The 26,172-nt window shown below is 44.8% G+C and overlaps 1 protein-coding gene across 1 annotated transcript in view; it reads left to right on the top strand.

The window, feature by feature from the left end:
• Nucleotides 1–26,172, top strand: part of LOC142971873 (partitioning defective 3 homolog) — a 301,306-nt gene that overhangs the window by 166,354 nt on the left and 108,780 nt on the right. The window contains exons 15-17 of the mRNA XM_076112603.1: nt 3,281–3,416; nt 14,488–14,674; nt 25,270–25,424. Coding sequence (XP_075968718.1) covers nt 3,281–3,416; nt 14,488–14,674; nt 25,270–25,424 — 478 coding nt within the window. The remainder of the gene's footprint in view (nt 1–3,280; nt 3,417–14,487; nt 14,675–25,269; nt 25,425–26,172) is intronic.

Genomic DNA, 26,172 nt, shown 5'->3' with positions numbered 1-26,172 from the left:
ATCAAAGCGAGCGTGATTGTCTCTCGCCCGGTTGTTGCTCGCATTGTGTTGGAGGACTTTTGCGTAAAGTTGAGCTCTTCTCAACTTCCCCCTGTAGTGCCACTGGCCGCTGTTTCAAATCTCTGTAGCAAGACATTTGGTATGTCTTTAGTTGGAGAATCAGCTGTGGTAGAACAGTTATTCTCACATACCCCGCTATTGTGCTGATTCCCCATGTGCATGATGTTTTTTTGTGAAATTGAGGTTTTACTAAGAACTCCTAAAAGGACCTGGGCACCCATTTTGGGAAGCACTGGCATTAGATGAGGCTCTAAGGTGGATGTGAGAAGCTAATGAAAGTAGGGTATCTAGCCAGCAGCGAGGCGAGTTGTGCCTGGGGCAGGATGCAGCAGCTTAAGGATTGTAATTACAGCATTATGGGGGAGGTTGACTGGATTAGGGCCACAGCAACAGGCTGAGACCAGGATAGAAGGCCAGGAAATAGCCATGGACGAGACATTATTAGCTTTAGTTGACAGCTTAAGACTAGCCCCGTCAACACACTGCTTCTTCTCCCTCACTGACTACTCAAGGTCAGGCAGATGCTGATGCACAGGCAAAAACACATTTTGTGCACGACTCTGCACTTACCACAAACACATATGCACATGAATACAGGTAAGCGCGCGCACACACACACACACACACACACACACACACGCGCACGCTCCCGCTCCATTCACACAAATATCAACATCACCTTGAGCGCACAAACACACAGGCTTTGCTTGGTGGGTCCAGCGGGAGCTGAGCAGCAGATGATCTTGACTGGGCTCAGTGTAAATCACAGTGCTCTGCCCTCTCCCTCAGTCAACAGGATAATCCACTCTGAAAGCGGCTAGATTAAGACAGATTAAACTCACGATGAGGTGATGAGAACCGCTGGATAAGAAAGGAATATTATCTCAACAGAGACACTGACAAACGTAAAGGAACGCGCTCTCTTTTGGACAAATAAACTCCTTTATCAACTAGATGTTGCTGTTCTTTTTAGATTTAAACATTGTGATACCACAAAGCATTTTCGTTTTTGTCTTATGAGGCAAATGGCGATGATTGATGCTCATATTTATATTTTCCAGTCAATCCTTAATAAGATGAAATGCGTTTGTTTCTGCATGGGCATCAAAAGCTATTTCCTGGGAAAAGACCCAGATGTTGAATCACTGCTGCGATATCAAATACCAGGTGATGGCAGATTTGACATGGAAATGTCACTGCTCGTCATGCACTAGTCAGGAAACATTCACAGGTCAGTAAACATGCACAAAGCATTAGCATGCACAGAGGCAGACTTAATTAATACTGGGTACACAGAGATTAAGCAGCTGCCATTTTGCCTCTGTGTTAAGTTGATTCCAAAGTCTATTTGCAGTAGAAGCCAATGAATACCTCTGAAAGGAGCCCGCTCGGCGCTCAGAGACAGAGGGAGACAGTTACACAGTGGTGCGTCTGAGATCTCTTCCTCTTGACACATTCTATACATAATTTTCATATCATTTGGTCCTCAGCTGCTCGCTCTCTGTTCCACTCCGTCCACGCATTCTCCTACCTCTCACCTGAGACACTCCATCTTACTTCTTTTCGGCTCGTGACGGATCCGACAGCAGATTTAAAAAGTGCGGAGAGAGGTTGAGTAAAAGAGCGAGAGAAGGGGGTCAAATAAATCTTTATTTTCGTCAATTTCAGCCTCATTGAGACTGAATCATCCGGGGACACGCTTTTTATTATAAGGCTGCCAGTGGCCGTGCCTCTGATTGTAATTGTGTTGACCCAGCCCCCCATTTCACACACACACACACACACACACACACACACACACACACACACACATTTTTCCCTCCTCGCACCTCCTTCTTATCAACACGGTGTCCCGATAAAGTCCGGCGCTCTCAACCTCATTAAACCTCTCATTTATATTAAACAGCCGATAAGTCCCTCCACCCTACTCTGCATCCACAATCCCCCTTTTTCCTCCCCTCCCCCCCCCCCCCCCCCATTTGTTGACCAAAAACTCCCCTCCTCTTCTTCTCTCCTCTTCCTCCTGCTCTCCTGTCTTCCTGCTGCAGTTGTTGTCTGATAGTTTGCTCCCCTTTCTCTTGGCCGGGGGCCAACAGAGTGTTGTGGGACATCAATATTAGCCAGGGCCTCCTGGTTAAAAGCATGCTCGAGGTACAAAGTTGAACTGCGTACGACTATCTCGCTGTAAGGTAAGCTATCTGTAATGGGTCCTGTACAGGGAGTTATTCTCCAGTGCCTTCCCCCGGCTGCCCACAGGCTGCTATGAAGCATTGTGGGAAATAAGGCCAAGGCCCAAGGTTTATTCTCTCACTCTCTGCACGAGGATGTGAGTTGTTGTTTTTTTCCACTGACTCTTGCTGCGGTAGCTCCATAGTATCTATCCTAAAAGAAATCCACTATTGGCTTTTGAAGACTGAGCACAATATCTGGGCCCAGTGGTTCCAGAACCGCTAACCGTGTCCCTCCTGCCAAGACTGACACATGCTCCGAGTGTACAGTGGGCTCAATAACCAGCAGTGCGGCGTATCGACCACATGGCAAATGTCACTGGTCCATTTACTGGGGTTCATTGTTAGAGACAGCTGTCTATCGGCCTATGGGAAATCCATGGAGCTTTATCCGGCTCGGACTTCTACAGGAGCCGTTTCACACTGCTGAGCCAGAAAATACCCACGTAAGCCGAGACGGACGCTGGAGCCCCGGTTCCACGTTTCGGGAGTATTGATGGCATCACATCATGCAGACCCATTTCTTCTTCTGTGTGTTGTTTGTGGGTGTATAGCTTCCTGTTTATGTGGTACCCGGAGTTTTTATTTGTGTCAACACATTATTATTATTATTAACACATGATTATTTCAAAGGCACAATACATCAGTCCCAATTTAATTTACAGGGCTTTTAATATATAGAATAATGCAAGATGATAGCTAAACATAAGTTATTCATGTTCTTTAATGCTGTAAAAAGTTGTAGTAAATGATTAGTCGTAGTTAAAATAGTATATTAGTAGTAGAAAATTATGTTATTTTTAATCATTGTCTCTTGACAAACATAACTTAAACAGACGAAAGCAAATGTGTATTCGGAAAATTGTTCATATTGGCCCTTTAACACAAATATTATTGTAAGTCTTTTTGTCAGACCAAATGCAACCTTTCTTTGGCACTGTACCTTCTAGTAAGCCCCATGTCTGCTCTTCATCTCCCCCTTGTTTCTGTAGGAAGCCCCTGCCAGCCCTTCGGTTCTAGAGCATCCCATGAACTCTCTCCTGGACAACCACGAGCGCCACATTTCCCACTCCGTGTATGAAAGCATCGAAGGCTTGGAGCCGCTGGCTAATACGATCGGACGCATTGGTGAGTGACATATCAGTGAGGTTCTTTCACCCTCCCTCTCTGCACCTTAGTGTCTCTTTCAACTTCTGACAGACTCGGCAAATTGGATTTTTCTTTTTTTTTTGCCGGTCACTCCCCATTCAAATTGATGGGAAGTGTGGTCGACCTGCTAACCTGCTCATTGGATATATTTTGCCCTTACATTGGTGCTGTCTGTAAACTGACATCCCCTGATACATTTTAGCATTCACCCCAGCCCCTCTGCTAGCGCCTTCCCTTAAACCCCCAACCAGCATCACCTTCAAAGCTTCATCCCCCCCCCTCATCGCTCTGCATCCCAAGGTGCGCTATTTCACTATTCAAACCTCTCAGGGATTAACGTCACCCCCGATACTCCCGGCCTTCACTCCACTCCTGACTGATTTCACTCGGGTCAATTTCCATTGCACCCAGCTGACATCAGCGGGCTAAGATCTCGCCTCTTCAGGTGTATTAGAATTGGCAATTCAATCCTCGGTTAGCCGCTGCTGTCATCTCAACATCGACGTTATCTTTTCGCGCATGCACAAGTGCGGGGAGGTGATTGCATCAGTGTGGGAAGGGGCGTGTTTGTAGGGGGGGTGATGCAGTGCACTAGTGGCCCCTTTTTTTTCAACACACACAGTAGGTTCTCATGCACTTGTTTTCTGTCTCCCAGGTTCCTCTTTCACCTGCCACCCCGTCTAACTTCTCCTCTCCTCGGATGGAGTGAATTTGTAATCCGTCGATGATCTACACGTTCTGGCCTTCTCCCATTCATTCTCCCGTTTCTCTCCGATCCCCTCCCCACCGTCTCCCCCAGAGCGGTGCCACTCTGCCACTGATCATAGAAGATCTGAGGCTGTGTCAGAGGCATCTGATGGTTAATTAAGCCTCCAGATCAATAGGGCTTGCACCCTGACACTCTCTCTCCTACTGTCTCCGTCTCCCCTTCTCTTTTTTCACCCTTTCATTGCGTCTTTCTCCTCCCATCCCAAATCAAATACGCTCCAATTGGTTTGGGTTTTCCTCTCGGTTTGGCTTATTCATTCCACTGGCTTTTTTTTTTTTATTTTCTTTTGACGCAGGCTTTTTTCCAGAACGGCGCTGTGATCATAAGCGGCAACTGTGGACGCGCTGATGGAAAAGTTTCTTGCCATTGAAACTTCAAGGGCGCCCAGCACTCATTTCATCCTGCGGAGTGGGTGTCAAATGAGCCAAGTGGAAAAGTTTTAGGGGTGGGGGCGGAGTGGGTGCTAAAGCGGTGAGTTATCACAGCGGAAGCTCGGCGGAGTCTCAGATCTTTGACGTTGCTTGTCTCGCAGCAAGAAAACGTCAGTTCCTTTTCTTCTCGGTCTCGAGGCTGTCTCCGAGTCGCGGCCTCATTAACCCGTGCCCACATTCTGTGACGGGTCTTCATCTTTCTGAATTGACACAATTATGTTATTTAAATTTCTGATGCAGTCAGAGTAGCAACACACAGCAACACAACACTGCCGCCCGCACTGAGGTAAAAATCGACACCTGAGAAGTAGAATCAGGAATTTGCTGCTACCCAGGGTCGGTCGAATGTTTTGCTTTTTGCAATTACTGCATATCCGATCCTCCGAAAATGCAGAAGATGTATTTTGTTTCTCCCCCCCCCCCCCAGAATGCATTAAAGCACGCTGGGTATACAAGAAGAAGGTCTCTCTGTCTTCTGCCGCCAAGCAAGTGGCAACGACCTTGCGTCTCAGTCACCACACGGAGCTAAGATCTAGTTAACTTTGATCAAATGTCCCAACATTTACTTTGAAAGGCAAATAGCATCAGCATTCATATTCATCAACATGTGAATTGTTTTTTTTTTTATTTCTAAATGTAACCGAAATGTCAGTGTACTACACTTACCCACTTTAGTTTGAATTAAGGCAATACATAAGCAGACAAAATGTTCTGTGAAATGTACATTTCTGCAGGCTAGAAAGAGAGTAGCTGCTCGCTCTCTCTATTTTCTCCTATATGTTATTTCAGACGGGCTCAGACATATTGCCTGGTGTGTGAGATGTGACAGTAATGGTTAGAGGACAGATGCTGGGATCAGTTGGGCAAGGTCAGGAAGCACACAGCCACCAGGGCTTGACTGACAGCACGATGCGGAGTGTATCTATACCTGCTAAATTACTGAATCGAGAAAGCCAGACATGTGCAGTCTGGGATATATGGCAGGCCATAGATACAGCACAGCACAGCACGTACTGAAGTTGCGCGCACAGTGGCACACTCACGTACAACCTCTCCATCAGGTTAGGCTCAATTTCCACTGATCCACTGAATTCTCTAACCAAATCAGTTCCTCTCCTCTGCTCCATTATGCTGCCTGTGCTGCTGTAAGTGGACCAAAGCACAGAGGCAAAAGGGATGGAATGGTTTTGCTGCTCAAGAATTAAGAACTGGCTTTGATCATGAGTTATAGCAGATGGCAGCAAGTCAATACAGTGAAATTGTAAACTACTATTTCTGCCAAACTATCAATGTGATGCTACGCTGTCTATTTCCTGTTAAAAAAAAAAAACAGCCGCAATGTCCTATGGACGCCTTATCTCACCTCACCCAGGTATCGATCAGACACTGGACCAGCTCTTCTGCTCCCAGCAGTCACAGGTAGCTTGCTGCCTTTCTTCTGAAACAGTGAGAACAGGTATTGGATCTGTGGGGGCGTAGGTATAATTTAATCAATTATAGGGAGTTATGATTACCATGGCAACAGCAAAGAAAAGCACCAAATGACGCTGGAGGGAGACAGGTGCTATTAAGCTGGTGTAGTACCATCATATCACATTGATCGTAAGGGTTGCTTTCATCTTCCCGGTAGTGTGTTGTGGGCTGTCATTCAGAACAATCGGCTGTGTGTGTGTGTGTGTGTGTGTGTGTGTGTGGGTGCACACGTTCAGCTCATCAATAGTCAGAGGTAATCCCACTCCCCCTTTGCCTCAGTAAACCACGCGATGCTGTGATAGTGTCAGCTTTAGCTTCACACGTGCACACACCACGCTTCATGGCATGGTGGCCGGAAGCTGAATCCACAGCTAGCAGGTGGTGAACATACAGTGCGTTCTGCTTGACTCCCTGAAAGAAAATGAGTCCCTGACACTTTTTTTTATTTTCTTCTCTTGCTTTCTTTCCCCCACCTTTTTACCCTTAAGGTGAAAGGATCGGGAATCATCAGAGATGCTTTCTCTCTCGAAAGAAGCAAAACAGAAAGAAAGGAAAGGTGAATTAACCGAATGGAAATATGGGGCTGAGTGAAATCTCCTGCGTGGACACAGTGGGGCAGTGACAGCCGAGGTTTGACGCAAAGGTCGTTAGCATCACACCCGGCTTCGCCTTCCGTCCTGTCTAATCGGAAAAGGGCCGCGGGGCGCGGGGGCCACACGCTGGGGTGAAAATTGAGGCCCTCGGACTAACGCTTTCTTTGGATGTGGCTGTTTAGCCGAGTGCCTGAGTCAGAACGCACACCCAGGACCGGCACATGAGTGAGGGGGGGGGGGCGGGAGGCGAGGCCGGAGGTGGGAACCAGGCAAGTGGACCCACGCTGTTGTCACACAGGAAAGGAGGTGTTCACAGGATGTAATGTGTGCAGTGCAGGTGACGGTGCAAAAAATCCTGTGTTTGGGCGATTTTTCCATCATTATTTATTTTAGGTTAGTTTGTTTGTGTGACTTTGGTGAACTAACTAAAGTCACACAATAACAGTAACAAGCTAACCGATAGAGACACGGGTAGACCGGGAAGTCCCGCGTTCTGCGAGGTTGATTTACTGTTTTTTTTCAGTGGAGTCTGCTGGCTTTGGGCGGGAGCATAGATAATGGCTTCAGGTCCCTGTCGGAAATATAGACTGTGTAGCAGTTTGACGGCAGGGTAAAGCGGTGAACATGGCATATACTTTTAGTGATATTTGATCTTTTTAAGTGGGCCTTTCTTTCAGGTGGCTAAAATAGGTTTTGCTGCTGCCCCCCCGTCCACAGCAATACATTGCTTTGCTCCTGTGTAGTAACTCCTGTCTGCTCCTCCAAACTGGGGGCGTGCCAACCATCATCTACTGCAGGTATTACACCGACTATGGCTAAAGTACTTTCTACAACCTCACTTCACAACACCCAAACTATCCCCTTTAAGTGGGACCGTCCTCCCAGAACTTGAACCTGCTGTCCCCTCACCTCCAGTATTTCACAGTCTGCAGACTTAACCTTTCTGTATGATCAGCCGTCGGTGCAGGAGATGAGCCAAAGTGACCTCCCTTAATTTGGTGTCCAGATTGCTTGAGAGCGCTATTAGCATGCCTCAGTGAGAAAATAACAGAGGTGTAAACTGTGGTACCCTAGAACTTTCCCTCTCCTTGTGCTTACTGTTCCCATTTGCTGTGGTTATTTGACCAAAAAGAGGTGTATTTGCCATACACATTTTTAACATATTCCCTTAAAACAAGTTTGAAGTACCAGCAATGTAAAAAAATGCAAAATGCAGTCATTTAGAAAATATTGTTGAAAATGCAATTTTAAAATGCACAAGCTCACTGAATCGGCCTATTTTTCACAGCAGACATTTTGACTTGCCACAGTAGGGAAAGCACAGGTGTCACTTATAACATTAATGATGGCTCTGTTCTATTCAAATGTGACAGTGAGCCAGCATGCACAATACCAGGACCCTGACACTGAAGCAGCTCTATAGAATAGGTCCTTTTCACAACATCCATTTTGACATGCCATAGCATGTTGATTCAAATGAATTATGGTCTCATTCTCTTAAGTTTGTCACATCCATTCCAGTGAGCCAGCATGCAGAATACCATAATCCATGTTATGAATTACTGTGTTTACCCCCACACTTCAAAATGGCTGCTGTGAAAAGGAGCTATTGAGCTATCATTACTTTAATTCAATCTTTGTTTCATCAAGACAGTTCAAGTGAGAGACACAGAAAAAGAAGTATGAAAAGGATACAAATTGGAGAACCCTTAAACTGTAACTGATACAAAACTCTATTAGCACCTTGGAAGTATAGTTTTGCAAGAACATGATTTCTATTTTTGGCTGCGTGGTCCACCTACACAGGTGCTTTGACCTGTCTCATTAGACCTCTTCCAAGGACTGCGTGGGTGTGTACAGATGGCGCTTGATTAGTATCTCTCCAACTCCCCCCATTAGTTTTGTTGCACCTGCTAGGTTGAGAGAACTTTCTCCCTCATCCTTCTGATTGGTCCGTGACGTTTGGTGACCTCACGTATTTCCAGCATAGCTCCGCCCCAAACCTGAACATGAGCCAGAGTGAAAACAGCCGCTTGGGTGTGCAGGTCAGCAATGCCACATTTAGAGTCTAGTTAATGTGATTTTAAATTTCCTGCTTGAGCCTGAAAGAAACACATATCAGCTAGAACAAACGAGAGGAATGTGTCTGCTGTGAGGGATGATTAAAGAACAAAGCATCAGGTATTTGACTTCCATATTGCTCTTTGGACATACACTACATTTCTTCTCTGCTCAAGTGATTTTTCACTCATTGCATTACTGGAAGACTTGTTGATATTTGCTTTTAGCCTCGAGCGACAAAGGAATCAAACGTATCAAGTACACAGTATATCTTTGTCTTAAGTATGGATGCATAGGGTGCACATCCCCGGCTTACACAGCCTTTGCATGTGTGAAAAGGTTGAGGTGGTCAGTAATGATATTCCCTGAAATGGCATTTAAAGGCTAAATAACAGCCTTGGATGGGAGGGCGGCTCTTCCTTCTACACTGTTGATGGGTTGACCTCTGCAATAGGAAAACCTTTTAGCCTCCTCGTGGTAATATATGCCAGAGAAGTGGTTAGTTTGGTTTGACGCCGTACTGAAGATCACCTATGCCAGTAGCGACAGCATCTTGGCTGCATTATCGACTACCATTCATTGTGTGGAAATATTTTTTTGCACCGAGCTGTCACCAAATCAGCTTTCCAAGCATACAGTGCCAATTGTCACATCCTGTCAATATGTTGTCATAGGGACCATGACAACACCTGCCAACCCAGGACTCACTAAAAACTGCTTATGACTGGTTCCATGAGAATCACTGATTAACTCCACATGTCTCTGGGAGTCTCAGTGTTTGGTGTCCTTATTCTAATCCTACGCGTCTGATTCCTGACGTTGCGTTTCTCTACGAGGAAGTATATAAGGCATCGAGCCAATCAACTGAATGTTCTGATCAATTGCATTGTCGAGGGGATCCCTTATGGTGGAACGCTGTGACGGTGCTTTCTCACCTGAACACTTTGGTTCATTAAAGACTTGCCCTCGACTTGACTTGTCACTCAAACCCTAGTGCGGATTGAATAATGGGAACGTGATTGCTTGAAAAGGATTTGATTTTCCACTTGGGTCCTGATGATGTAGCATGACAGTTACCTGCTAATCTGTATGATTTCTTGTTGACTCGTCTTGTTTTGTTTGTAAAAAGTCAGTGGATACACGAACTGGACCAGAACGTAAAGACAAATATGCTTTATTTGTTTTTCTTGGTCTGGACCAAACTACAGGTGTGAAAGTGTCCTCAGAAAATAGCACAAATGTCTCCCGGTGAGGCCTTGCTTGCTACTAATGTGTGCTTAGGATGATTACCAGCTGCAATCCGAAAACCATGGCGACCCGGATCAACTAATGATCTCTCCTCCAGTCAGATCAATAAGCCAAAGTGTCACGGAAGGAGGGAGGAAGAAAGAGAAAGAGAGTGTGTGATGGACAGAGATTGAGGAAATCGCGCAGGACAAAGAAGATGGAGTGGGGCCATTAGCCTGACCTCTCACCTCACAGCGCAATGTTTCAACGGGCAACGCTTGGTCAGAGGGCAGAGACGGAGGAGAGTGAAGCTCCGATCCGTGTGGATGGATGCAGCCAGGTGGCCTCTGGAGCCATCGAGCTCATCTGTCTCTGTCTTCACTCTCTGCCAGAGGGGGGACGAACATCTCTGCTTCCACATCATGGAGTAGCTTCCACACGCTGAGCAAGGATGGCCAGAGGGCGGCGTGTGCTTTTGTGTGCTAAATGAACATTTAGCATGTTTCATCCCAAAAAGATATGCAGTGGCTGGTCAGATGACTAGTTTGTGGCTGACTTCAAGCTCATTCCATTAAAGCATAAGCTGAAAAACATATGTTTTCCCCCAATTTTTGTGTTTCAGTGATTTTTTTTTTTTTTTCTATGAACCATGTTACAATAACAAGACATTAAAATTACCAGCCACTGTCATCACACTGTGATCATGTTTGGCCTGCACATTACCGCCTCATGTTAAGCCCCACCCAACAACTCGTGCTTGTTTTTAGCAGGATGGATGGCGGCCGTAGTGTTGCTAGGTCGTGTGTGTCAGCGTGACTCATGAGAAGCTATCTTTAATTACAGTGTGACAAAGGCCACAGCGGCACACTCGTGTCGCCACAAGAACTCTTTCTCTCAGCTGCATTGGATGGCAGGAATGAATCAGAAGCGCTCCAACAAACAGCGATAGAGCCAGCTTCTGTGAACCATTAACCATAATCAGAGGAATATATTTATCCCCATTTGACCTCACGTACACGTCTGTTAGATCTGTGTGCGTCTGTTGATTCATTTGTGACGGCATCGTGCTATTAATGTTTTTGTTTGAAATGTTGCATTCCTCTCTCAGACTGGGTGAAAGGCTCCAGTGTTTTAAGGATTGCAGAGGCTGAATAACAGCGTTTCGATTGTAGACAAGATAGCGGTTCTGTGATTTGGTGAAAACGATAATTACGTCCCCAGCTCTCCAAGGCTTTTAGATGCTTGTGGTTATTCCTGCTGCGGTGCCATTAGACAGGGGAACAAAGAAGCCTCAACAATACCTTCCCGGGGCAAAATCATGTAAACAAGGGAGACGCATAAAGGAAGACTACAAACGAGGCACGTTGAATGAATGCGCTCATCATTTCACCAGCACTTGTTTGCATTCGGAATCATCTCTCTGTATTGAACAACCGTAACTTTCTCCCGCCTCAGTCACCAGCTAGCTCTAGCACACATGTACACCTGTCTGTCGATTTGGCTGGGGAGAGGAAGCGAGCAGACTGAGGAGCTGGTAAAAGGCAACGGTGTTAAAACAGTGTGTGAGCAGCACCTCAATGTGCCAAAACACCACTGGAGGCGCTGAACAGTCTTCTTCCTCTCCACTCTGCCTTTTGTAGCTCGTTATCTTTGTCAGTCGGGGGAACCAAACAGCCAGTTATTTTTCTTCTTCTACTACGTCTGTTCAAATCTGCTTTTGCTTCACTGAAGCATTGGTGGCGGGTGATTTCCCTTTATGCGTATTATGCTGACAGCTGCAGAAAAGCAAAAGGGCTGCAGTTTCTCTAATTATTTTCACCTTTCAAACCATCAGCGTGGCCCCGACTATGCCTGTCCACCTAGCCGCTCCCTGTATTGAGCGCGCCGGTGTCCTTTGGAGGGAAGTGGAATGACTCTTAACAGCTCTTCATCTGCAGAGCTGGCCACCTGTGTCAAGAGGTCCTGGCTGGAAATATTGCATGAAGCTGGGAGAGGGGTCTCTAATTAAAACGGTGGCCTCTGTTGGCGAAAGTGGTGTGATGGCATGAGGGAGGTGAATGTGAGTTGTATTGTGCATACTGGGAATGCAAAGGTGTGTACTTGAAACCCACACCAAAGCTTTTATAGCGCTTCCTTTTAACTAAGCAGCTCTTCCTATTATATTACCACAATTCTTTCCACGCGGCTACTGTAGTGAAATTCTCAGTGTGGCTGATGCAACCGAGAGGTAACTCTTTGGCTCTTTGGCTCGAGCTCTTTGGCTCGGGGAAAGTAAAGAGCGGTGTAGGAATGGGCCCCGATGGACACACATCCGCAGGGCATCTCTTATTGACACTGCCGCACTTTTGTTGAACTGACTGTAAAGTAGAGACACTGACGACAAGGGAAGGGGACGAAACTGGCTTAGACTAGTTGTGAAAGGACAAACCGAAGCTATTATACAGAGGATAAGGCATACAAGACAATACAGTATATACGTATATACTGTATATATATATACAGTATATATGTATATACTGTATATATATATATATAATAGACAATAGTTGTTTGCTGCTATATTACTGCTCTGCATGTCCCGCTCCCTAAAATGCACAAATGCCCTCATAATGATATGAACGAAAACCTGATGAAAGATAAACGATGAATATTGACACCCAGCCCTAATCGAACTCCTCACTACTTGGTCTGCCTGCTATGAAAGTGATCGGCCTACTTCCTGGAGTTCATCACTGTCATTGCTCCAGCCCCGCTGATTTACAGTATAGGTTGAATTCAATTACCCATGGTTCTCTGTCAAGCTGCCCAAGTGAGATATGGCCTTCATTTCACCTGTACAGTGTTGGCAGCCATCTCAACTGGTTTAGACGAGCAGTCTATAGACAAAGGAATCAATTAACACATGCTCAAGTACTGTACCGGGGCAGGCTTTGGGAAAGTTTTGAGGTCATGGTATAAAGCAACTTGTTTCATGGGAGTACGATAATATTCATCAGGCTTGTAGAGGCAATTAAAGTAAAGTAGCAGATTGGCTGTATCCACTATAGCACTACATTTAACGCTTTGGTATGGAACATGTATTCACATAAGGTATAATAAATCTCTTTTATCACATGATAACACTCAGGACATTTATGAAAAATAACCTAGAGTACACACAAGTTATGCTTGATTTTCTGTTTGTTGTTTGACTAGAGAGTTTGTTTTTTGGGGGGGAGACCTTTCTAAGCCCACCTTGTGTTTCTCCCTCGCGCAGCTGTTTTGTTTTTGTATCGTTGTTTTTCTTGTAGATATATATATCTTTTTTTTTCTTCTTATCCCTGCAAATAACTGAACACCTCATTGCCCCGTTGATTGGTGCTCAGATTTACTTCCACAACATGCATCTATCATTCGTCGGGCCCCAGCGAAATGGAATGCCTCTCAGAGACACGTTGGGATCGTGCCAGGGTAAATATGGCTGTCTGCTGTTAGTGATTACACACGGTTGTTCCTAAGCTATTACATTTTGCCAAACGGCTCTCCGATAATGGAAACAAAAGCAAAGACCAGAGGAAGTCCAGCATTTCTGTAAACCTGCGTCTAATAGCAAGCAGGTGTGTGTGGTTAGAGCCTGAACTCCGCGTCCATACACGTTCATGCGCCGATCAATTTGCAGAGTGAATCCTCCGAATCTGTATTGTAATGCCGCTGCTCACGCCGTCGTACAAACCCTTCTCATGCCCTTGGTGCTGAGCACCAGCCGCGACAGCGCGTTCCCCCATCGACTTGGACTCCTGAGGAGCAGCAAAGGAGCGATTCAAAGAAGTCCTCAGCAGGGAGGGTCAGGCAGGACAGAATACAGATCAGGGGAGCTCCTCTCCTGCTCATATTTGTCCTTGGAGATGGATGGAAAGAGAATGGATAAAGCTATTCAGCTCTACAGCTTTTTCAGCCACATTTAGAGTCTGGATTCTGGAGCATTTTATATATCACAATATATAATTAAGTGTCTTCTCCTGTGGGTCTTGATGGCTACTTTGTCCTATCGTTTGGATCTGCGCTGTCCATTTGTGTCCATGTTCACGAGCGTTATGTTTCTTCAGTATCTGATATCGTCTTGTCATACAGCATCGTTGTTTGCACGCAGCATTGCAAAGCTGAACCTAATGAGCACCATTATTTACCCTTTTAGAGATATGTTTGTGTCCTTCAGGCAGGTCCCGATACCAAACTTTCACAATACAATTATCTCAGCTGAAGTTATCTCTGTATACAGTATTATCTGGGTAATTACTAAAGTCAGATAAAATGATGTTTGTACAAACATGTCTGTGGAGGAGTGTGTGTGCATACTTTTCCTCACCACGCTCGCATATTTTCTCAGCCTGTTTTTGTCCCACTTGTTATCAGACACCAATAATAATAATAAAAAAACTGGAGTATTGATGCCATGTTGTGTTGTATAATTGTGAAGAAATAAATGTCCTCTCTTTCCCTCTCTCTCTCTCTCTCAGGTAACTACCAGCTCTCTCCGACGGTGAACATGCCTCAGGACGACGTAGTGATGATCGAAGACGATAGGCCGCCGCCGCTTCCTGCCCATCTCTCCGACCAATCGTCCTCCAGTTCCCACGATGACATGGGCTTTGTGGGAGAGGACCCGGTGCCCTGGATCCACGAGCTGCCCGGTCAGAATGAATGGTGAGCAGCGGGTTGTTTTTACTTTGCGGGGGAGTCCGAATGAATTATTTATAACTTGATGGACTTCAGACAGGCCGTGCGAGGAAGAAAGCGGGCTGTTGTTTGTATTTTTCAGTTACAGGAGGTTTAGGTTAGCGCACTATGTGTGTGTGTGTTTGTATGCGAGGGTTCCTGCTGTTCATTAAAGGCCTGCCACTGAGTGGTGAGAGTAGTGTTTCCCGGACTGAACCAGAGAATCAGGTCTCTTGATTAAACTTTCTGCAGACGTTGGTGGAAGATAATACAAATATATGATTTTACAGGAATTTATATGAATGCATTTTCAGTTATTGCAAGTTATTGCCTACATTTATTACAAAGTGAGACTATTTGCCTTAATAAACCAGGAAATGACATTTAATGTCCTAACATTTTGCATCACGGCAGCATTTAGAATCCCCAAATGTCGGTAACTTTTGGGTAAATGTGCAGTGTAAGGTGAGAGTGTTTGTGTGTGTGTGTTAAATAATGGATGACCCAGCAGCAGTCAGCATGTGAGTCAAGAAACTCATACAGCACCTCCACCTCTCCAATCCCGACCCCCCCGCTCCCCCTCTTTCCTGTCGTGTGCCTACGTAACAAGCTCAACCAATGATATCATGACACCCGTCCACCAATCAAATCTGCGACTATTAGCACAGCCCTCCGTAGCTCCATGTTGCGCCACACTCTTAAGCCCGCCCTCTTTTTAGCGGTTCAAATGGAATGCGAAGGATTTGATTAAAATCCCTTTTGTGACCGTTCACCGCTCAAATATTCTGTTTCATAGAGGAATACTGACGCTAAAGACGCTCTCACTGCCGTTTCACTGGGACTTTAAAGGCAGCCTTTTAGAGCAGGAAGTTATAGCTGTTCATCCTTAAAAGTATAATCACTCACTCTGAAATTACTCATGGCATTTCATGCATGATTGCAATGTACAGGTACAGCGAATGTAAAGACAAGACATCCAATCATGTCCTCCAGCTCGTCTGATTGACAAAGCCAGGCCACTTATTGTAGGTTGTTATTTGCCTTTTGCTATTTATAGTGAACAATTTCTTTCTTTTATGAATATTGTTATTCTTTCTTATGATTGGCTGGTCGTGGCATGCTGCAACAGAACCACAGACTAGATTTTTAGTCCACGAATAGAGATGCACGGTTTATTATTTTTTTTTTTTTGTATTTTTCTTTCTCTCTCTCGCTCTCTCACATTTATTATGAATGAGTAGATTTGCTCAGCATGCCTTTTGTTCATGTGATGTCGGAGGTTTGTCATAGTGGATTAGGTCCACAGCATATGGCTGAACCACGCTCGAACTTCCTCACACACACGTGCATGATGTGTGCGCGCAAGGCAGAAGTGTGCTATATACCACTGCCTAAGGTTATTCTGAATAATTCATGTCCTCAAAGTCTCACACACACACACACACACACACACACACACACACACACACACATTCTCTTTCACTCAAATGCTAACAGCTGCTTAAACGCACCAAGTGTGTATCCTCATTCAGAGTGATTCTTACTGTTTCTCATTTTCTTTTTCAAGTGCCCCCAACATCCCACTACACACACACACACACACACACACACACACACACACAGCGTTAACAGGCATACTAAGCCAGCAGGGGATGTGGGTCAGCCCGACTCCAACGTATTGGAACTGTTACTTTTTTAATTAAGCTCTTGCAACAGTGCAGCCGGGGCCCGCTACGTATTGAATATGTATTGTGCGGAGCTGTGAAAGTCTCACCTCTGGCCTCCAGTATTATGCAGCGTTCCTTCCTCATGGGAGGCGCCTTGCCAAGGCCACAGCTATACACTTACAGTGCATACACAAAGCACAAAAGTGGCTACATGGCTTGTAAAATCATTGTAATTCAGGCTCTTTCTCTTCTTGTCCTTTTTTTTTTTTTTTCGCCCAATGGAATTACCAAACTCCGATTTCCTCTCTCTCTCTCTTCTCTTTTATTTCCCTTTATTAATTCATTTCTTGTCTGCAGTACCAGCGCTCTATGTGACTTTGTTTAAACAGCCAATAGCGAGCCAGTTGGCTTGTAAAATTAATTTAATCCTGGCTTACTTTACTCTATTAATGTAGGGGTAATCAAAAGGTCATTTTAGCATCTGGTAGTGGTTATAATGAGGGAAATAACGAATAATGTAAACAAAAATCAATTAAAGAGCCCATTCTTTTACAATCTACGCACCTCTCTCCTGTAGAGTTTTGTGGAATTACAATTCTTATATCTCTCTGAGTAATATTTTCCCTCCGCTCAGTCCTCTCCAGTGAATGATAGCCCGCGTGTTAGTGTGCTAACGTGGAGGCCCCCCAAGATAAATGGTTGTTTTGGAGGCAGAAATCCCATCTCGCACAAGACGCATACATTGACCTACTTCCTTTCTTTCTTTTTTTTGTCTTGACATCCCTAGCCAATATCTAATGGATGTGTTCTGTGTATGCGCGCACACATGGTCCTGTTAGTTCATGTTTTTATTGGGTGAAGACATGCGGCTGCTTAGCCTTCTCTTACAGGTAGGCTACTTGTCCGGCGCTGTCATGTTGTAATGAATTGTTGTTGGATCAGCTTCACGGGCCGCAAATGATCATGAAAGAGGCTATAAACATTACAACCCCATGCTCTCTGTTAAAATGTTAATATACTAATATCAACGTTTTTATTTGTTGCTGCTGTATCACAGACTGTTTTATTAATTCTCCTTTTTTTTATCAGCTGTTGAGCTTAGTGAAAGTGGCTTGAGGTGTTACAGTAAAAATGAAAATCCATCGCAATGGTTCAGCTACTTGCCAGCCAGACTAGAAGACTGTGGTTGCATCGGTTAGGTCCAGGATGTGCGTAGGGTTAAAAGGTGTGTGATCTGGGGCGGTGATGGAAAGCAGCATGTGTCTTCCGTCAGGTTACACCGGATAAATAAAGGTTGTAAGTTATTGCTTTGCATATCTGCACGGAGTTCATTCGAGCGCCGGGTCCCGACCCGTCGCATTAACTCCCTTCCCGGTGTCTGCCTCCTCCTTCATTAGTTTGAATCCAAAGCCAAACAGGAAGGACCACGTCTGCATGATTTACAGTAAAACAGATAACACGCACTGGTTGATATCGTGGTTCTGTGCAGAATAATCTGGACAAATAAGAAGATGAAAGGTTTTTTCCTCTCGGGAACGGAATGTGGAACAGTGTCAGCATCACAATTTAGTGTGTAGTCATGGCAGCTCCTAATGCAATGCTTCGTCTGAGATGCAGGAGGAATGTTTCTAGTCTCCACCTGGTTTTCATCCCAGTCCATGTCTTTTCCTTCTGGCACGGTTAGCTGCACAAAATTAACTTCTTTTTTTGTTTTTTTAACAATCAGTTGAAAATGAAGATCTCAGAAATTGTAGTTTAAAAACTCAGCGATCATATCATTGAGAACAGGCTGGTCTCATCCAGTGTTTGTAGCTTCACCATTGAGACATAATGTGCCGTACTTCATAGTTGTCCACATAATCATGAACAAGGAAGTGTAAAGAAGTGGATGGGTCCAACAATCAGCCAGCAGGCCGCTGTTCATTCCCCATGTGAAACGAGAAGTCAACGTTGATTTATTTGTCACATGAATTAGTCACTTTTTACGTATTTTAATCCAAACAACAATTTTTTTCCTAAACCTAACTAACTAACCTAACCCAACTAACTATATCACGATCTATTCCTAAACGTAACTAAGTAGGTTTGTTGCCAAAACCTTTAAATTGTTTCCTGTGAAGACGGAAGTTTATTTTGAAAAGGCCGTATGCATGTAACGAGTGTAAATTGACACGTGTTGCTGGCTTTCGTAGGAAAACGCACGAAAAATGAGGAGTAACTTTTGGTAAGATATCAGATGAACCGTTGGTTGAGGATACGTTGTTTTAAAGATGTTCAGTGATAAGGAGTTGTTTAATTCATCTTTACTAGCTGTGTTAAGCCCACGCCTGGATGAATACTTCCCGTTAATACGAATTCCCCCTGGTGGTTTATCTAATCCTCACAGAGGTGATATCAACTTTGTCCTGCATGAAGCAAAAAAAAAAGCTCTTTAAAGTATTTGCTTGGCTTCCTTGCAATGTAACATCTAAACACAAAGTTCCTTGCTCAGGAGAAGTTTTCAAGAGTGTCAACCCCTTCAACTATAAAGTGCTGAAGCAACTTTGAAGATGTGGCTCTTTGAGAAGTGAGAATGTGTCTCCTCCCTACAACAGAACCTCTCTGCCTCCTCGTACTATGGTATTCTACTTGTAAAGTCACAAGAAGTCCAACTGTACTCGTGAAGACGAGCGTGACAAGCCTGCCACTTTTATGACTTTTTATGAATAAGTATGCAATACTTATTCCATTAAAATGCAACATTCGGCCACATTAGTACCTTTTCAAGGCAGTTTATTCGCCCTGTTTCCTGTAATTACAATTTATTATAACTTAATGCAAGATTGTTAAGCTCATGCAATTACACATTGCTGTGTGAACGGAAGTTTACAGTTCCCCCACATAATTGCTATGCAGGGCAGAAGGTTTCAGCTGTGGTCTTGTACATGTCACTGTAGGATGATTAGTAAGAATTAAAACGGTGTTAGAGCTTCATTGTGTTGAGAATGCGAGTCTCCAGAGGAGGCCGGCATGTGAACAGGAACATATGTCCGGTAGGGGCGCCGCCCTGCTTATGTGCTCACGCGTATTAATGTTTAGAACCAACTACTCACAGATGTTTTGCATTTTTTTTTTTTTTTTTTTACAGTTAAAACGTAATATTACAGCAGCATAAACTGTATGATCCATATAATAGAGGATGTTTAAACCAGAGACCAGGTCAGCTGCTGTCCACTTGGTCTATTCTGCAAAACTTAAAAGAGGGTTATCCCATATTGCTTATTTTTTTTACTTGGCCAATTTAAAGAGAATAAATCTGCCATTTTATGTCATTTTTGTGCCATTCATTTGCTGTGGCCAGTTATGCCGAGCAGCTTCTGCGGTGAAGACAAGCCATCGTGTAAGGATAGGTAGATTATTATTATAGTAAATTATTCAGAAAGGTAAACAAATATCCTCCCTGTGTTGTTCTCGGGATAGCAGGGTGTGCAGCCTCCACGGCACCCACCCTTTGCGTGCTGATGAAGCCGTAAGCACACATGCTCTTTCAACTCCAGTAGCGCTCTGTATCTTCCTAAGTTGTGAACACACCGTTTTCTAACTTATGCGACGTGGAGGTGAGACTGCAGAAAAAAAGCCTGGGGTGTCTGCAGCACGCTCATCGGTCTGAAGTTTAGGAAGTGTTACCCAGCATCACTGAGAGCCAGGAACTAACTACTACCAGCTAGCCTGTGGCACACAGGCTGCTATTACCATACTGTTATCATAGCTGCCCTGCATACCACCTGGATCAAGTTTCACCACCTGCTGGAGGAAAGGATGCATACAGTTAATATCAGATCATAGCCCTTTGTGATAGGAGTAATACAGAGCATTATTTCATGTGTTTGTTGATTTGATTATAGGACTATTATCTATTATCTTTTGGAAGCCCTTGGGTTTCAGTCTGCAGGTTTTAAGTTTACCAATGATTAAATTATGGTGCCAACACTGAATACTAATTATAACTTGTAACTTGAAGCGCCTCGGTAGCTGAGTGTTTACAGAGCGTGCCACATATTTCTCCCACATATGCCACATATTCCTCCCCCCCCCCATGTCTACACTGTCTTCTGTCAAAAATAAAAAGGGGAAATGCCACAACAAATTGGGTGGAAAAAAAAAAAGACCAACTAACCTTTCAAAGATGCTAGACTATTGTTGCAAAGTCATCACACCCCTTCCTTGATATCAAAGACCCTTTTCCGTCACAAATATTAAAAAAACGTTTTCACATCCTTACCCCTAATGATTCAAATATTAGAAAAATGGTCTCTATGCTGTAAAACCTATTCAGAACTTATTTTTCAGTGGACAACAGTTTAGCTGGTAGAAGAGAAGCAACCTCCTTACAAAAGAAAAGTCACTGCCCCACTTGTACCACCAGGGGCACTGTCACAACCTTGATATAACCAGACTACGACCGTCCCCATGGCTTGGACCCCAATCCGGATGTAGCCGACAAGAGTGTAGGATAGGTGTCAATTCTCATTAAGGTGAGAGGGACGAGAAGTGGACAGCGAGAGAGAGAACTAGACTGTCACAGGAGGAAACATCCTTTCAGTCTGTCAACCAGCCGAGATGGAAAAGGACAAACAGACGCGAGCATCCGCACACACACGCCGCCGCACAGACGCCCTCGGTCTCACGAGTGTTTGGATACACACTGGCTGGTAAACAATTTCACAAATTAACATATAAAGTGGAAAAGGTCCGCATAGGCACGAACAAACAAACTTCCAAACTAACATTGCGGCCTGACTGCCTACTTTAGTTGACTCCCTAATAGTCTCCATCAACAGTGATGTAACTAAGAATCACAAGTGTTCTATTAAGCACATGTGTTTTTCCCATCAAGCTATTAGCATAACTACATATAAATGCTAACAGCCCTGTAGTGCGTACACACACACACACGGACCATTTGACTAATCTCACGTCCATTTAATTTGGTTGTGACTTCAAAACCACGGTAGTACACACACCCACACACACACGCACACACACACGCACACATAGCAGGCATTGTTTTTCCTTACATGCTAATGGTCCTCTTTAGCTTTATGAATATTTACCACGTGTCAGTGGTGCACCATTGCATGTCACACATGCTTTTATTTCTGCGCTCATCTGTTAGAGTGAGTGAGTGTGTGTGTGTGTGTGTGTGTGTGTGTGTGTCTGGCCGACGCTGCCTCGATGTGACAGTGGTGTCAGTGGATCCCAGCGTGAGTGCTGCCGAAGTAACCCGCGTGCACACACACACACACACACACACACACATACTGCTTGCCACACAACCCATAATATGTGCTTTGCCCGGTCCTTGTCAGTCGCTCTCCCGTTCAGCAGACAGAGGAGAAGCCAGCGCAGCGAAACTCAATTAAAGCATCCGCGCACACCGGGCACGGAATGAATGAGGAGGTCTACGCAGGAGTCAGCCGACGGACAAAGAGGTCTTAATTGATCTCGTTCTCCCCCTCTCTGTCTCTCTCTCTGCAACTTCATCACAACTAAAAAGGAGATTACAGCAAATCACGAGTGCGGCTGCTCCTCTGTGTGGCACTGATGGAGTCGTTTTCATTTTACGGCCTTCATGCCCTGCTTTAAGTCAAATGGTTTATCGGCGCAATTAAGTGAGTCATCTGAGAAATACTTTTTACAGTGAAAGAAAATTGTGACAAAGATGGATTGAGCAGAGCTCACCTTTTCCCTTCTGCAACATAATAAATATTTTTCAACTATCTAGTGGCTGCTGGTGCACATGCCAGCAGGACAGACCTCTGCACTGCGGGGCTGTATGCAGTGATTGAAGGCAGCTCCGAGCTCTGTCGCCCAGCTACGCATCCATGCAGTCAGCTGAATTGGCCTCCTCCAAACCTCAGAAGTACCATTTCGGAAGCACCTCGTTCTCCTCCTCTTTCCCCCCTCCTGAGTCGCTGAAACTAGCATGCGCAACCCCCCCCGCTAGTTGATCAAACCAAGCTGCACTTTCAAAAGAAGTACGCTGCTTTGAGACTTACCTCTTTGGGGTTGTTTTTTAAATGATGGTAAGAAGGGTTGGGAGTTGGGGAAAAAGAAGTATACAAAAAAAAAGACACAAGTCACCAGGGTAATTTGTGAGCACAGACGGCTTTTAGCACACACCACTTAGCAACAAGGGCGATGTGCAGTGTGACACATTTAACTTCCTGCGAGAGAGACGGAGACAGGAACAAGTTGATGTGAGGTGCAAGTTAAAGCTGTGGATTTGCCTGTGAGCAATCCTCAGCGCTAGTTAATTTTAGATGATGGGAGGACGTTGAAAGGGGGGGCGGGGGGGGAGTAAGCATCTGCTCGGAATGATGGGAATTGCTTTTAAACACTGCGTAAAAGAAGGAGAGATGAGGAAATGTGTTTTCCAAATGGATTGGGCCCACTATTCCAGATAGGCCAGAGGCGTGGAGGGGACGGATGGTGTCGAGGAAGAATCTGTGCCACCCCGTGGTGATTATTTAACTTGTCTGGGAGGCGGACGCATGGTCAAGCTATTTCTCGTTTGTGTCGAGTGTGCGTGTGAGCAAAGTGAGCAATTCAGTGGTGATCCAAGTCCTTTTTATGGGTCCCACCTTCATAGACTCGAGGTCCTTTCACTTGGCTTTTCTCTCCACCAGTAGACTGTGTTTGATCTTAAGAAGCATTTGGATCAGAGCAAAGAGACTTAGAAAGCAGTATCTCATTACAGCGAGCATTTCTTATGGGAAAATTAATAGCCAGTAGAAAGTGAATACGAGATCTGTAATTGAGTGCAGTATTTCTATTAATGGACTGTAGTAGCTGTGACTCTTTCTGTGTCAGCTTTAAGTAGACTAAAAGATTAATACTAGGCTCGCCATTCCTTTAGTACATCAAATAGCACACTTATTTCCTTGTATTGTGTTGTGTTGCTTTTTAATTTGAACTGAATAGTGTAATATCGAATTCAATTCAAAGACGTATGCGAACCGTGACAAGAGTATGCCGCCTCGCAGGTAGGACTGGCTTGGATGTAATGGGGTGGGAAGCAGTGGTGTAGAAGGTCACTGCCCCCTCCAAATAGTTGTAGTTCCTGTGGCAGAGACCTTCGGTGAAAGTTCAGACAGCAGGTTACCTCCTGCTTGACAGAGCGCACAAAGCAACACAATCAGCTACGTGTCTTCAGCTTGGATCTCCAACCCGGGCATTCAGTCATTGCTCTGCGGGAACCAAAGTAAAGCAGAGGCAGTGTTAAAACGGGCAGCAGCTCAACCCAACAGAACTGAGGTCCTACTGAGTGAATTTGCACCACCGCTGAGCCGTCCCTCTGAACTTCACTCCTGCTGCCCATAGATTTCTCACCGTTTTTTTTTTTTTTCTCGCTCTGACGAGCTGGATTCTGATTCATCCCGACTACTTGTGTCCGCAATTGCTCTCCCAAACGGCAAGGTACTCGCCAACTCTCTGTACCTGCGCGACAGGACGCTGTATATGATCCCACCTGCTGTCCTTTCACTCTCTTGTCTATCTTCTATGGGTGTTCAGTTGCCCCCCAATACTGGCAAGAGTGAATGAAATCTAAACTCGGGCTGAAAATACGTCCTTTCTCTCCCGCACCATCTCAGTCACGCTTCCGACAGATGACATTTGTGGGGAAAAAAGAGGGCAGGCTGTTTTTTTTTGTTTTTTTTGTGGGCTTGGAGTGATGAGAGGAGAATAGCGAGGGATGATGAATAAATGAATAATACATCTGTGCTGTCATTCCTCTCTTCCTGCTCCACCTACCGCTCTTCCTGTGTCAGCCACAGTTGGTCCTGTGAGGCGTCTCTGATCTTAGTGGGAATTGTCAGGTACGGTCGACAGCAAAGTGACACGTTGACGCCGGCTCCTCGGTGACACATGAAGCAGCTCTTTTGTTAAATGGGGTTGACAACCCAAATAAGAATTGTTTACATGCAAACTGGTGCCAGCAGGTCTGCACTCGCTGTTGCGTGAGATTACAAATGATGAAGGGTTCTTGAAGGCGCATCTGCTCCAAGAGGATACAATGTCAAAAAATCATATTCATTCCGACTACTCCACTTTTTAACTTCCAACTCGTTCTCAATCACAGGAGAGATCATTTATATTTGATGAGATTTCTAATGTAAAACTGCAGACATGTCATCCTTTTCTACAGGTAAAAATACAAACACCCTTTAATGGTTATAATGTTTGATCATCAACAGGACAAAGGAAACAGTGGCAGTGTCCTCTCATGCATATAACGTTTGTTAGACTCCATCAGCACCGCATCTCTTCCCCTCTGCCTCCCGTCAAATGGCAAGATGTTCTCACCTTAATTGTAAACGCACTCTTCTGCATGCAAATACTGCGCCCCCCCCCCCCCCCACACACACGGTTTTTCAATTAAGATCCAGACAGAGATAGAGGATCTCAAAGGGAGCGCACTATGGTGGGCCTCTGCTCCAGACATATAGGAGGATGGGGGGGGTTATTGAGTGGCCATGACCCCAGAGCACCCTCACCTCACTGGGGTATCACACATCTTAGCCAGGCCTCTTCTACCCAATTGTAACACGTCCTGATCCCACCCAGCCGAGGTGTCCTTGATTAGAAAAGTCATTGAAATGAAGGATTGAAAGTGACGGTGAATGTGTGCGAGTGAGAGTATTGAATGTTGATGGTCATTGTGTGATGGTGAAGGTGCGTTTTGCGCTGAGATTTGGGGGTGTATGAATGTTAATAGGTAGATTTTATCTCAGTCGTATTATAAAGATAGGCCCTAGAAATATAACTGCTTATTGATGTAGATAATAATAGAATATATCTGTAATTGGATAATAATGCATGTGCCGTGTCTCACGGCATCATCATAATACTTCCTTTCTTCCTCATGAACTGCAGCTCGCTCAGTCCAGACGCAGACGCCGACCCTGACGGCTCGTTCCAGCGGGAGGGCTTCGGCCGCCAGAGCATGTCTGAAAAACGCACCAAACAATACGAAGATCCCGCCGCGCTGGAGATCATGAAGACGCGCAAGTCCAAGAGCATGGATCTGGGTAAATACGCCTGTTATGCTTTACACATTACACATGCGTGGAGTCGAGAGTGTGTGATTAAAGGAACAGTTCTTCATTTTCGGAAATGTGCTTATTTGCTTTTTTCATACACGAATGCTGTTTTGCCTAGGGTTATATACCAGACTTCTTATCAGCCACTAATTCTGCGCTTGTTGCCTGGCAAATGGTCCATTTCCAAGAAATAGTTTGGGACACTACACCTCGTAAAATGACGAAATGTCGTTTTTACATGTTGGTTTTTGTATGGTTTTACCAAATAAGATACAGTGTGTTATCTAGGGAACTCTAGAGGTGCTGGTTGGCAGATTTTCTAACCTTTGGACAAGCCAGGCTACCTTTCTCCCCGTTAGCCGGCTGCTGGCTGTAGTTGCATATTTAGCATACAGCCATGAGAGTGGTATAAATCTTCTCTCTGGCTCTCTTTGGCAGCCAACTCTACCAAAATGTCAACTTTTTCTTTTAAAAACACAATTCCAGTTTATTAGAATTTAACATTTCCATAGTATTAGAAATCATTTTTATTGTTGAGAATAACTTTGTACTTGCAAAAGTAATCGATCAGGCAGGTTGTAAACGAGGAAGCAGTCTAGCAGGATTATCTAAATGGCTTTGTTCAGAGGTAAAGTAAACAAAAATACCTGAAATGTTGGTAGCAATCTCTCAATTCATGGGGAAATTGTGCAAGTATGGCATGTACGAAAGTTGGCCTGTGATGAAAGTTTACAAG

This window comes from Anarhichas minor, unplaced genomic scaffold (assembly GCF_050575085.1).
Source record: "Anarhichas minor isolate MPS153535 unplaced genomic scaffold, ASM5057508v1 ptg000050l, whole genome shotgun sequence".
NCBI lineage: Eukaryota > Metazoa > Chordata > Actinopteri > Perciformes > Anarhichadidae > Anarhichas > Anarhichas minor.
Note: the sequence above shows the minus strand (reverse complement) of the source record. Positions and strands in the feature narration are given on the sequence as shown.